This window comes from Elephantulus edwardii, unplaced genomic scaffold, assembly GCF_000299155.1.
Source record: "Elephantulus edwardii isolate Elephantulus edwardi_28Jun2011 unplaced genomic scaffold, EleEdw1.0 scaffold00245, whole genome shotgun sequence".
NCBI classification, from domain to species: Eukaryota; Metazoa; Chordata; class Mammalia; order Macroscelidea; family Macroscelididae; genus Elephantulus; species Elephantulus edwardii.
The window spans coordinates 3845692-3859799 of record NW_006399995.1 but is presented as its reverse complement, the minus strand read 5'-3'; the positions used below and the strand labels follow the sequence as shown (position 1 = coordinate 3859799).

Here is a 14108-nt window from a genome sequence, read left to right as displayed (position 1 = left end):
AGAGGCCTCAACTGTGGTCCTGAGTTACCAGACCCAATCGCTGATTTTCTTTCAAGGTTTTAAATTTTCCTGATTTTATTTTATTCCCAGTTTTCTGTACTGTACACATGCAACTAATTACATGGATATTTATATACAGCTCACATATAGAAATGTCATCTGTGTGGCAGTCTCACTAACTTGCACATGACCGTTCAACTGTGCTTTCACACATACTTAAATACCTATTTGACATACAGATTTTATGTCTATTTTCACCCTTCTCTGATGGTGAGAGGAAGAGCCCTTCATCAGTCAACTTCCCAGTCATCTGAATAACTTATTTTAAAAAATGCAATCCCCGTGTGCTGCCCATCCTTAGTAAATTGAATTGTCAGAAACAGGCCCAGGAAAGTGTATTTTAATAACCTTTCCAGGTGATTCTTAGAATTGGCTATATTTTAGGAAATACTGATTAGTCCAGGAAGATGTATTTTAATAACCTTTCCAGGTGATTCTTAGAATTTTATATTTGTGAAACATGGATTTATCGGATTTATAATTTTAAGTCTTTTTTTTTTATGCTATTAAAGCAAGTCTACTAGTTCCTCAGGTAAAAGAACAATTTTTTCTTTAAGGGAGAATTTTTTTTTTTTTTAAATTTTGCTTGTTTTGCTGTTTTCACTTATTTATGAAATTACTTTCCTTTGGCTTCTGGAAAACTGACAATTCAATTTATAGTGAACACTGAAGAGTTTTAATTCAGAAAACAGGATTAGGAGTCCGGAGACTGCTGGCTTGGCTTGAATTATTCCTGGCGTCAGAAGCATATTATACATCATACATGTTATGTGTCTGTTTTTTGGGGTTTTTTTTTTGTACAGCTAATATAAGTACATAGTAAGGTTATTATGTAACTTTTTTTCCTTAGAGTAACATGTGCATAAACACTAAGATTCTTAAAGCTGAGGCAGACATTGGATCTTAGGCTATTGTTAGTTGTCAGGTACAGGTTTGTTGGTTCCGGCTCATAGCAGCCCCATGTACAACCAACAAAATAACCTCTCAGTACGTAAGCCACTGTGTCAGCTCCTCCCCTTAAGGGTCTTCCTCTTTTTCACTGTTTTCCTCAGCATAATAATGCCTTCTCAGAGGCTGGTCCCTGCTGATTACATGTCCAGAGTATATGAGACAAGCCTTGCCATCCTTCTCAATGCTTCTAAAGAGCATCTGGCAGTGCTTCTTCCAAGACGGATTTGTTCATTTTCTCAGCAGTGTGTTGGGTAAACCACAGCTTGGGCCACATACACGTTAGTCCTCAAAGTGACATCTTAGCATTTCAACTTTTTAATGAGGTCTTTTACGGAAGATTTGCTCGGTTCAGTTTGATTTCTTGACTGCTGCTTCCATGGGCATTGATTGTATATCTCAGTGAAATTGCTGATACTTGAATCTTTTCTCCATTTCTTACGTTGTTGCTTATTGGTTGTGAGGGTTAGCTTTTTACCCCTCTCGGTCTCTATTGAGGTGTAATTCTTACTGAAGGCTGATCTACAGTAAATACTTCAAGTCCTCTTCACTTTCATCAAGCAAGGTTGTGCCATCTGTAGAAGCTAAGGCCCTGAAGACTTCTAGTAACATGCCCAGAGCCTGCACTATGTCTGGAGCTTGATCCAAAGTCCCAGTTTATAAACAGGTTCCTTAAGTCAAATTTGTACATCACTTGGAACAGTGAAGTACAATTCATATTTCACTTCAGTTAGTCAAATATTACAACAATAGTTATAGAAAGGCTTCAGGTCTTTTATTCATAGGGTCGGCTGTGAGTCGTGCTCTACTCAATGGCAGTCAACAACAACATATATAGTTACCTTTCTGTACATAAAAATTGAAACACTTCCAGATACACTAAAGACATTTGTCACCTAATAATAATATTTCTGTGTGTATCACAAAATAGCCCCTATTTGTTATGGCAAACCACAAAAAATACATATTAAGTTTTTAATAGAATAGACATTTCAGTTTGTAACTCTGGGTTGTATAGATGCTCATAATCTGAGACTTTCTATACCTATTCTTCTCTTCCTACAAGAAGACATTGTTAGGGGAGCTCTGGTGGCCTAGTGGCAAGGAGCTGCAACTACAATCCCAGAGGTGCACGGTTCGAATCCACCAGATGCTCTGCTGGGAAAGGAGGGATAATCTCCTCCTGTACCAGTCAGATCTGATTTGACGGTACACTCACACAAAAATAATAAAATAAAAATAAAAAATTTTTTTTAAAAAAAGACATTGTTGCTTCTCTGAGAACCTACCCTTTGATGGGATTGCTGGAATGTTTTCTTTTTAAACAAAAGACGTTTGCTTTCTGTTCTTCGATTTATCAAAGTAGACTTAACTATATATGTTTAACTCATGCTGCAGCTTTGTTTCAGATGCTTCTACCATCCCTGCCCCTCCATCCCAAAGAATACGAAAGAAAATCTCTAGTAATCTGTTGTGCAGTAAGTCAAAACAACAGTGTAAAACATCTGGATGCTGAGTCTTTTCAAAACAGATTCTTCCAAATCTGTCTATTGAGTGTTTAATGTTATAGAGTTTAAGAAGAAGGAAAAACATCCAGATAGAAATGTAAAATGTAACTTACTTAAAAATTTTTAACCTTATTTAAATTTACTAAGACACTTAGCTTGGGGCAGGATGTTTTCCCTACCATAGGCAGAATATCTAGAAGTAGTATATATAGTTGGCAAAATTAGAAAAACAAAGTATAATTTACTCTCCTGGAGTTTTGATCCCATCCTCTACCCTAGTCTCAGGGGGGTATTTTCTAGTCTCTAGTCTGGGTATGCATGAGGCTAAAATAAAGGAGAAATCACTTTGTCAGCTTTTTAGCTTTTTACACATAATTCTTTCTTCTTCTGATACTGTTGCTTAGCTATGTTAGAGCCTGAGATAGATACACTGGCGCTGGATGTTGACTCTCTGTATCTTTAATTTCGAATTCATTTGGTGTGGGTGGGTTGGTGGATGATTTATGTATTAGATTGTGTGGGTTTAAAAAAAATTTGACACCACTCGTCTGTATAAGTGGAAACTGAGATTTCACTTTGTCTTGTATTTTGTTTGTTTGTTTGTTTGTTTGTTTTGGGGGGTTTTATGGTTCCCCTTGCCCCCACTTCACCCTCACCCATTTCCTGGCTTTGGAGTTTGATCAGTGTTCTTCTCTTATTCAGGTTACACACTTCTTCCATCAGCTCGATCTGACAACTTGTCTGACTCCAGTCATAGTGAAATTTCTTCTCGGTCCAGCATTGTGAGCAATTGCTCTGTTGACTCCATGTCTGCAGCACTGCAGGATGAACGGAGTTCCACACAGGCTCTGGCAGTGTCTGAATCCATAGGAGCATTGGAAAAGACAGAAAACCCCTCAGGGATAGGAGACCACAGCCCTTTTGGCCCTGGGTAAGTGTCCTTGCTGGTGTTCATACCACAAACCAAGCCAGATAGTTCCTGCAATGTTATTTTTGTTAGGTGCTATCAAGCAACCCTATGAATAACAGATCTGAGCCCTGCCCTATCCTGTGCCGTCCTCATCATACCTGACTCACTTGAGCTCATTGCTTCAGCCACTGTCAGTCCATCTTGTTGAGATTCTTTGCTGAGTGCTCTCCAGTTTGACCTTAGAACCCCAATGATATGGGAAGATATGAAGACCAAGCCTATGCTCTCTATCCTGAATGTGCATGTAAGTACTGTTTTCAAAGACTTTGGGGTACTCAGTTTTAAAGTACTATTGAGTATTACTAGTCTTATATGTCTTTTGGATGAGTAAGAACTATTAATATGGGAGAGGTGGTCAAAAAGGTTACAGAGAAAGTGTTCTGTACCTTGTAAACAGACTAGAAGGTTAGGCCAGTGCTTGACCCTTCATCACGGAAAGTATGATTTGGAGGGTGAGAAGAATCAGGGTCAATTATTTTAAATGTTTCTCTTAAATTTGAGAAAGCATTGAAAATTTATTCAGAACTAATAACTAATATAAAATCAATCTCTCTTGATGTGAACAATTACAGTGTAGTAAAGTAATATCCTATTTCTAAATGATAATTTCCTTTTTTAAGGATAAGCAAACTTTCTGTAAAAGAAAGTAAGTAAAATAATTTTAGACTCTGTAGCCATACAATTTTTGTAAAATAAAAATTTGTGCATTACTGACTATGCAAAGGCATTTGACTGGGTGGACCATTACAAATTGTGGCTGACATTGAGGAGAATGGGAATCCCAGAGCACTCGATTGTGCTCATGAGAAACCTAGACTTGGACCAGGACGTTATTGTGTGAATGGTGCTGGGGAGCACTGCATGGTTTAGAATTGTGAAGGGAGTGTGTCGGGTGTATTCTGCCTCTATACCTATTCAATCCATATGCTGAGCAAATTTTCCGAGAAGCTGGACTCTATGAAGAGGAGTGTGGCATCAGGATTGGAGGGGGACTCGTGTTATGCAGATGACACAACCTTGCTTGCTGAAACTGAGGAGGATTTGAAGCAGTTACTGCAGAAGATCAAGGAATGCAGCATTCAGTATGGATTATGTCTCCATATCAAGAAAACAAAGATTCTTACCACTGGGCCAATAGGACCTGTCATGATGGATGGAGAGGAGATTGAAACTGTTAACAGCTTCATCTTGTTTGGATCTACAATTAACACCCTTGGTATAAGCAGCCAGGAAATAAGGAGAAGCATTGCAATGGGAAATTCTGCACTTAGGAACCTTTCCAAATTATTTAGAAGTAGTGGTGTCAGTTTGAGCACTAAGATGCGTTGGATTCAAGCCATGATCTTTCCAACAAGCTACAAAGAATATGGATGCCAGAAAAAGAATTGACGCCTTTGAGCCTGTGGTGTTGGAGAAGAGCACCGAACATTCCATGGATGGCCAAGAAAGCAAATAAGTATGTCTTGGAGAGGGTGTAGGCAGAGTTCTTTGGAGGAAAGAATGAGGAGGCTTTGCCTAACATACTTTAGACATACAGCTAGGAGGTGCTATTCCTTGGAGAAGGACTTGATGTTGGGAAGGGTAGAGGGTCAGCGCAGGAGAACAAGGCCCTCAACCAGGTGGATTAACAAGGTGACTGTTGCAATGGGCTCTTATGTGTCAGGAATTGTGAGGATGGCGCAGGACAGGACTGATTTCAGATATTTTGTTCATAAGGTCTCTACGAGTTGTACTTGACTCGATGGCACGTAACAGCAGCCATACAATTTCTATCGCAATGGCTCAGTTTTGCCATTGTTGCAGCCTGGCAGCTGTAGACAGGCATCAACGATAGGCAAGCATTCTGGCTGGGCTGTGGGGACTGTAGGCAATTCTCACCTTATAAATGCTACACATCAAATATTCTTACACTTTCAAATTTTAGTCTTCATAGACTATACTTTGAATTCTGCCTCAAAGTCCTTGCAGGTTTTTGTGTTTGTTTCATCTTACTCAAACCTATTTAAAATATGAAAACCATTCTTTGTTCCATACCATACAAAAATAGGCTGTTGGCTAAGTTTTACTCATAAACCTCAGTTCTCAGATCCCTGATACAAATGATAATATATATTTATAGATGGATTGGGGAAGTTTACTTAACTTCCCAAACCCTGGTGACTTCATGATTAAAAGCACTTGGCTGCTAGTCTAAAAGGTAGCGGGTTCAAACTCAGCAGCTGCTCAGCGGGAGAAAGGTGAGGCAATCTGTGTCCATAAAGATTTACAGCCTTGGAAATGCTGTAGACAGTCAGTTCTCTGTCCTGTAGGATTACTCAAGTGGAATTTACTCAGTAGTAGTAGGTATTGGATGTACTCAGCTCACCTCAGTGGTACATGAAAAAAAACTACAGAGTTTAGTGATGTGGATTCTAGTCTCATTCTCCCATGAACACTTACTTCTTTATATATATTCTGTTGTTCTGTATGGGCAGTAGTAATTCCTGCAGTAGAAGGAAGAAAATTTATTCCAACAAACCAGTAAATAACTTTTAATTACTTAATTTCTCCAATTTTAGCTGGACGCCCTCAAAGCCATCTCTAATCAAGGGTTTAGCCGTCTCATCGTCTGTGAGCAATGAAGAAATTTCTCATGAGCATATCATTATAGAAGCAGCCGACAGTGGTCGTGGAAGTTGGACTTCTTGTTCAAGCAACTCCCATGACAATTTCCAAAACCTTCCAAACCCAAAAAGCTGGGATTTTTTAAATTCTTACAGACATACCCATTTGGATGGTCCTATTGCTGAAGTTGAACCTGCCGACTGTGAGCCCCATTCTTGTCCGAAAGGCTGCTCTAGAACTTGTGGTCACTACAGAGGCAACCTTGAGGCTAGTCTGTTGAGACAGAGTTGGGCATCCTCTGGTTCTCTGTCTGACACATCTGAACCAAATTATGGGACAGTCAAACGGAGGATGTTAGAGAACACCCCAGCTGAGTCATCTGAAAGCTCGGATGCCAAGGATGGCACAGACCCAACGTATAAAACTGTTACTTCAAGTACAAAAAAGGGGTTAATAGGTAAGTTATGTGTCCTTTATCATCTGTAGCATTTAGAAATTAAGTGATGAAAAAATGGGGTTGGCCCAGAATTTGACTCTTGCAAAAATGAATACTCTCACTGTAATTTCTCATTCCTTCCTCAACAAACAAATTATTGCCATAAAGTTCATGACTGCTTAAAGGGTTTAGGATAGGTACTCAAGCCTCTTAGAATGGAAGGAAAAGGCTGGTTAGGGGCTCAGTTTATTGGCCTGTTCAGGTTTTTTATTAAACTTATTTCATTGAGGGAATATTATTACCACATTATTATGCAGTAGTAATAAAAAGGATTATTCTCTTTGTTGCTTTGCAGATTGATTACTTTGGATAATAATTGCTGTGTGTACATGGTAGAAATTTGTCCATATTATATAAATATCTAGATGTAGTATCACTTGCTTTCATGGTTATTTGGAAAGCCTGGATTTTTGGTAGTATTTTCCTAGTTCTTGACTCTATAGAATAATAGAAAATAATCTCATTTTACAGTTACCTGTCAATTTGTATCAAAAATTAGACTTCAACTCATTCACTTTTCCCAAAAGTTTTTTATTAAAATCTTTTAAGTGACTACTTAGAAGTATGTGTGTACACATGGATATAAAACTTAGCTCTTGTCCATTTGAGGAAAATAGATAAAATCTTTTCTTTTTATGATTTCTGGACTCGGTTATATTCTTCGTTCTTTTCTTACTTCCTTTAACAAACCAACCCCATACTCATCTTATTTCAACAAATGAGAATGGAAATCCTTTTTGTCCCTAGTATTACTTAAAAATTCTACTGGTAAAGTTCCAGAAATTTCCATTTAGGCAAAACAAATTTTCTAAAAGGGAGTAATAAAATTGGGATTATACTGATAGTCCTTTTTTTAAAGTATGTTTTGCTTTTGTATAGACAATATTTATGTTTTAAAAAGCCCTTGCGTGAACAAGATAATTCAGAACATTTTTCCTGTGGGTCATTCAGATTCGTCTTAATTTCCACAAGCTTCCTCTTTGTCTAGCCCATTTCTGAGGATTTCTAACATTATGCATTAGCCCCAGACTTCTAAATTTAGGAAAAGGACTTAAATCGCCAGCCAGTTTTTAATGTAACTAAGCATCTTCTTGTTTTCCCTTCACTAAAAAAATAAAACAAAACACAGAAGCAAAGTCCTTGAACAATTAGTTCCTCTCTACCAGGAAAGTATATACCAGGAGCTAGAGCTCAGATTAGCCCAGGAATGCAGAAAATGACATCTGAGAGAGAAGCTTTGACAGCGCCTGGGCAGATGGCCCAAATGTTGTTTCTGTGAAAACATTCCCGGTCAACAGAGAGTAGACAATAGTGGCAACTCTTCTATGTCTCTGAGTCTCTCATCATTGGACTGGTATTTTATTGTAGGAATTTATCAGAATTTTTTTTGTGAATTGCAGAAGGAAGTTTAGTATCAGTGTCATCTCCATCAGTTCTCATTCCATGTTTCTAAACGTAATGTTTATTAATGTACTGGGGGAAAATTAAATATTAAATTTATTAAGCTTCTTAAAAGTGTTTTTAATCAGTTATTGTATTCTAATTTATTCATGTCATCTTTTTTTAGTTCTGTTTTGTCGGTGTAATAAGTTTCATGACATCAGACGTTTTTGTTTGTTTGGCTTTTGTTTTTCATTAACATTTCCATTGTTTATTTTTCATGCCAGTGTACTGTGTCACCTCACCCAAGAAGGACGATAGGTATAGGGAGCCACCTCCCACTCCTCCAGGATATTTGGGGATTTCTTTAGCAGACCTGAAGGAAGGCCCCCACCCACACCTAAAACCTCCAGATTATAGTGTGGCAGTGCAGAGGTCAAAGATGATGCACAACAGCCTCTCTAGACTGCCACCAGCTGCTCTCAGTCACAACCCTGGGGCCTGTGTTCCATCGAAGATCCTAACTCCACCTCTGAGGCGTAATTTGCAGCCATGCCATCCTAAACTAGCAGATGTGACTGATGCAGATAGTGAAGCAGATGGTATGTTGGCAACTACGTTAATGGCTCTTACATGAATTGCTGGTGTATCGTGGTAATCAATAATATTTTCTTCAAATGACTTAGAAATCTTTTAAAAAAAAAAAAAATCTCTAAAAATGTGTTTTCCACACAGAGAAGACAAGCTGCTTTGCTTACTTCTATGTGTATAAGTGTACACTGATTGAAACAGATATTCTTACCTATGAGTCTATGAGTTCAGCTGCTCAGTCAAATTGAATCCTTTTGTGAGGAAACTTTTAACGTTAGAGTTCCATTTTACATTAATGCATGAAAACATGAAGCCACAGGTATCACTGTGCTGAGGTACCTGAAGTGATGGTTTGATATTGTTTCTATCATTAGCATAACTCTTACTTATTTTCATTGTAGCAATATTTTTAAAAAATGGCCTGGGTTTTTTTAGGGGGGAAAAGGAATTTTGATCTTTCAACTAATAGAGTAATGATTACAATTGGTTATGAAACTTGATCTTATTACCAGTCTGCAATGTAATCAGAAAACTTGTGTTTAAAATATAAAATCTGGGCTTTGAGAGGATTTCTGTGTTGAAATAGACTGATTTTCTAAGCAGAAGTAATCAAGACAACTAGAATGTTAATTTTACTCATTAATATGTTGATCTACCAGTTAATGATACGTTATTCCTTTCAGAAGATGAACAGGTTTCCGCAGTCTAGCCATTCATTGGCTGGCCCCGGGAGCTCACCGGACGTCACTGAAGACTGGACAGCCTGGTGATTCTGCAGGCCACTGCCCACAAACAGCTTGCTGCTCCTAATCCAGAGGCTCCACTGCCTGCATTCCGCACAGTAACACGGACCTCACCGGAGTCCTGCTTCCTTTTCGTTTAATCCCTTGCACTTGCGTAGCCTTTCCTCAGCTATTAATACTGTGTCAGGAGACCTGTCTCCACTTTGCACACCAGACCTGCCTTGGGACCACAGTTATTAGAACAAATTCAGAGTCATCCAGATGTAAATCTTTATAGATTTTTTTTTAACATTTTATTTTAACTTAGTAACATTACTGTTATTTCTCTGCCATCACTTGGGCTAATGGACAAATTCAAAAAGTCTGCCAAACACCAAGGATGTTCTTATATATTTGAAAAGTAACTTATTGAGGTTTTATAGTATTGTTTCTGTTTGGGACCTCTGGTTTACAGGTGTGTATATTTGAGGCCATCAGACATCTCTGAGCTGGCCACACAGCTGTCATTGTCTTTACAGACATAAATTGTAACTTGTTTGCACCAGTGCAATGTATGGTCTCAGACTGAGTGGAATAGAAAGCCTTTCGTGGTTAAGGAAAGGAACTAGGAAAATACTGCCATCTCCTGGTCACAGTTGGGAAGGCTAGATGAAGCTGATGTTTTCTTGTCAATTCTTTGGGAATGGGGAATGGGAGTGGGTTGGATAAGGAACTCATTTCCAAAGAATGGAATTTTAATGTTAAATGATACTTAAATTCTTCTCTGAAATGAAAATCATGCTACATATAATTAGAATTCAAAGTATAAATGCAGCAAACATAAAATGGGTTTTAAAAACCCAAAACTAACACTTTTCACAGCTCAGGTCCAGAGCTGTTTAGTATAATCATGGTGAGGTGTGGTACTTATGAGGATGAATTCAGTTTCATGCAGTGTTCTGCAGCATACTACTCCACACCTCAGCACCAAGAGAGCCTTTTAGTCTGCAAATGTGTACAATTGGTGGAAAAATTTGTGAGCAAAGCAGGAACTAGAGTTCTAGAAAGGATTATAGCTTTGTTTCTCAGGTTAGCCCTTGAGGACATACCTTAACAGCCTATCCAGCACAGATCTCCTAATTTAAGTATTTAATTAAAATTTCAGTGACTGTTTTATGGATGAGCTAGATTTTTACCTTTTTTTTTTTAATTAAAAGATAATGTTTATCTATATCTTAAGTTTAAAATGTTTTTGGTTGGTTTGGGTTTTGTTGTTGTTGGAGATTTTTTTTGTTTGTGTTTTTCTTCCAGTGTAAATCTTAGTAGTTTTACTAGGTTTCTGTTACTACCAAAAAAAGCCAAAGCCACTGGGTAATATGCACTATCAGGATCACCGGGGAACTGAAATGGGTTTCCTTCTGAAAGGTGGTCCATATGTGACCATACAGGAGAAGTCACTTGGTTCAAGGCATCCTTTTTAGAAATGTGTTCTCTTATTTCCTAGCTGTCCTTTTGTTTTCCTTTTTACATCCCTACCTAGTCTCTTCATTTTTAAGTCATATATGAATTCAGAGTGTTACAATAATGGGTAGAAGTTCTTTCATCAAAATGATTGTCTTGTTTTTCAAAGCATAACATGTCTGAAAAATAAAAACAATGAAAATTTGAGCCTTAAAAATGAACCCAGGTATATTCAGATGGGAAGCTCTGGTGGCTTAGTGGTGAGGAATTACATTGCCAACCCAAAGGCACATAGTTCAAATCCACCAACTGCTCCACCAGAGAAAAATGGACATTCTCCTCCTGTATGATTAACTGCCTCTGAAAGCCTGCTGGAGGGTCAGCTATGAGTTAATTCCACCTCTATAGTACATAACAGCAACATAATAGAATGAGATCGAGCTCCACGGACCTAGTCTATATAAGGAGTTATGTTCCTAACCCAAAGACCACACCTCTCTGGTAGTGTGAATCCACCAGGGGCTCTAACGAAGAAAGGTGGACAACCCTCATGCTGTTTACAGCCTAGGAAATCACCATTGGAGGGTCCTCTGTGAGTCAGTGCTGCTCAACAGCACCGAGAGAGAGAAGACTTGGCGCCATAGCTTGCTTTACCTGTTGAAACAGAAATCACTGTGCATCACAAATCCTGGTTAAAGAGTCGTGCTGTAGTGATTGGGCCTCTAAATAGTGGTTCTCTGATCACAAAGCTGTCTTTTGGCTATAAGTAAAACCTTTTTTTCTTTCACATATGTGTATATACTGTTTTCCCATGTCCACAGCAAAACAAGTAACAGATATTTTTGCTATTAACACCTTTTTAGCAAATTTAAGCATCTGTTCTCACCATTTTATATCCATTGCTTCAGAAAAATGGGCTTTTTGCACATTATCTGTTTATTTAGCAGGTCTTGCAAACCAATTAGAAGCCTTACTCATCTTTGTCTTTAATGGTGTAAATAATAACTTGCACAGAGAATTGAGGCCTGTGGTTTTGGACTTGCACCTTGTAGCTGCCTTTGCTTTATGTAGCTTTAACTATGTTTTAATCAGCTGATCACATTGATCAGAAGCTAAAGCCAAATGCTTTATACTTTGGTCTATATGTGTCCCTTTAAAAATAGAGTAAGGTTTTGACTTTTGTATTATTCGAATTAAAGATACAGAGAAGCCGGGACCTGTATTTGCTCCAAATCCAAGTTGGTTCTGTTTTCTAGAATTGTAACTTTCCTGAAGAGACTCAAGCTCTCATCTCCCCACAGTTCTGCCAGTGGCCAAGGACAGTTAAAGCCATGAGCCCTCAGTGTCGACAGCTGCCAAATACTGAGTTTTGACAAAGCAGTAATAAGAGATTTACAAAAATTAGTAAATCTGACATATATTTCCATGAAAATTTGTTGTGAGGAATAGATGCTAATTTTTTTTCCCCAAATGATTGCTTTCAATATGGTTTTTAACTTGAGAATCGCTAAATGGTTTACCATGAGGGAGATAAGGCACACTGTCCTCTGTTTCACCTGACAGAGAATCTGCCCAGCCAGACACACAGTGTTTAATCATAAAGGTCTCCACAAACAAGCCCACCCCAGTAGGGAGAGGACGTTCCCTTCTCTACTTAAAATAATGGTTGCTGTTTTGGTAACAATATAAGTTTCGGGAAAATGTGCTGTTAAAGTGGACATATCCCTTTAGTATTACCTTAAAGGTTAGGAAAAAGGGAACAATCTTTAGAAAAGTGTCACAGTACATTTTTATATTTTAAACTTGAACCCCATTTTATATTAGCTCTTATTGTGTGTGTATGTATTGTGTTTTGTTTCATGTTAAGGCTTTATTTTTTATACACAGAATACATTTGATCTTTTAAATCAAAAGATGAGCTTATCAGCAGAAGACAAAACCAAACTGCACAGTCGTAATAACTAAGTAGCAGCTCTACTGCACAATTCAGTGATTGTAAAGTATCCTGTAACAAGCAATGTTTGTCTCCTATTTTTTGATACCTCTTGAACTTATGTCTTTTAGAAAGACAGTGCCTCTGTATGCTTTTGTATTTTTACTGAGTGTAAATATTTGTTATATTTTTGGTTAAGAGAATGTAAAAGTACCATTTATTATTATCATCTACTAATACATCAGTGGAATCAATAAAGAATCTACATTAAGTATCTTTGTACTTTTTTGTGACCATGGGAGCAGATGGAATGATTACACTAATCATCTGTGAAGGTCATCTGGAACCCAGGTCAGTTGTGAAGGCTTTCCCTCTTAACAGTCGTCAGAGAAACTGAGTGATCTTGTTATCACTGACCTTATGGAGAAGGACATCAGTGAAAAAGATGACCCTCAATGCAGTACCCTGAACAGTGAACTCAGATGTAGCAGTGATGGTGCAGGACCAGGCTGTGTGTTTTCGCAGTGAGTCAGGACCAACTGGTTGGTATCTTAACAGCAACAGATCTAATAATTTTCTAACAGAAAGTCTCCAGGCTGCCTGGAGGGCTGAGATGGTGACCCCATAATGCTGTCAGGAAGTGGCTCTTCAGACCCCATCTCAGTGAAAAGCCAAGAAGGGGGGGTGGCGGGTGCTAGTAGGTGACCATTTTTAGTAGCAGTGTGGTAGTATTTGCAGAAGCTCCACTTGGATGTTTCAGTTTATGTCTCAGTATTCAGAATTAATTATATTTCAGAACTTGTAGGTACAGGAGTTGAGAAATTGTTTTGTTTTTGTGGGTTTTTTGATTTGTTTTTTCTTTTGAGTTTTTGTTTTGTTTTGGGGTTTTTTGTGTTGTTTTGTTTTGTGAAATGTTCTTAGCTAAGCAATTGCCCCAAACAAAATTAGAATTCTCTTCAATAAAAAAGGAAAGAAGGGCTGTTGAATCAGCAGCTGGCTGGGTTTACCACCGCATGTCAGTTCTGCCACCTTTAGGAAGAATGTGTAAATGCAGTCTCTTCTGTCACTGGATCAACTTCAGGGGCTCTTGTCAACAAAGGGAGAGATTCTGCTACACTGTCCTTTTCTAAAATCTTCAGCTTCCTTTCTACATCTAACAGTGTTATTCTTGATAGCTCAGGCTTCGACCTTTTCTCAGTCACCCTTCCAAACACACAAACTGGCTTTTCCCACATCTGTCTTTTTCTGTGGCTTCCTGGAGAGTTCCCTTGGATCAGTTGTCTGAAGGAGAGGTAACAGTGGTAGAACTCTGCACATCAGGGTCTTGGCTTTTGGAGATTGCGGCCCTACATTGCCTGATGTCAAATACCCTTACTGTAGGGTGCCCCCCGCCCCCCCGCCCAAGAAAGAAACTGCACTGCAATTGTGAAGGCAC

The 14108-nt window shown here is 38.4% G+C and overlaps 1 protein-coding gene across 4 annotated transcripts in view; it reads left to right on the top strand.

The window, feature by feature from the left end:
* Positions 1-9266, top strand: part of RAPGEF6 (Rap guanine nucleotide exchange factor (GEF) 6) — a 274324-nt gene extending 265058 nt beyond the window's left edge. For 2 of the 4 annotated variants that reach the window (XM_006899057.1, XM_006899058.1), the window contains 4 exons: positions 3219-3447; positions 6045-6547; positions 8254-8568; positions 9241-9266. In XM_006899057.1, coding sequence (XP_006899119.1) covers positions 3219-3447; positions 6045-6547; positions 8254-8568; positions 9241-9266 — 1073 coding nt within the window. The remainder of the gene's footprint in view (positions 1-3218; positions 3448-6044; positions 6548-8253; positions 8569-9240) is intronic. The other 2 variants (XM_006899060.1, XM_006899059.1) reach the window with 1 other exon arrangement.
* Positions 9267-14108: the final 4842 nt, after the last annotated feature.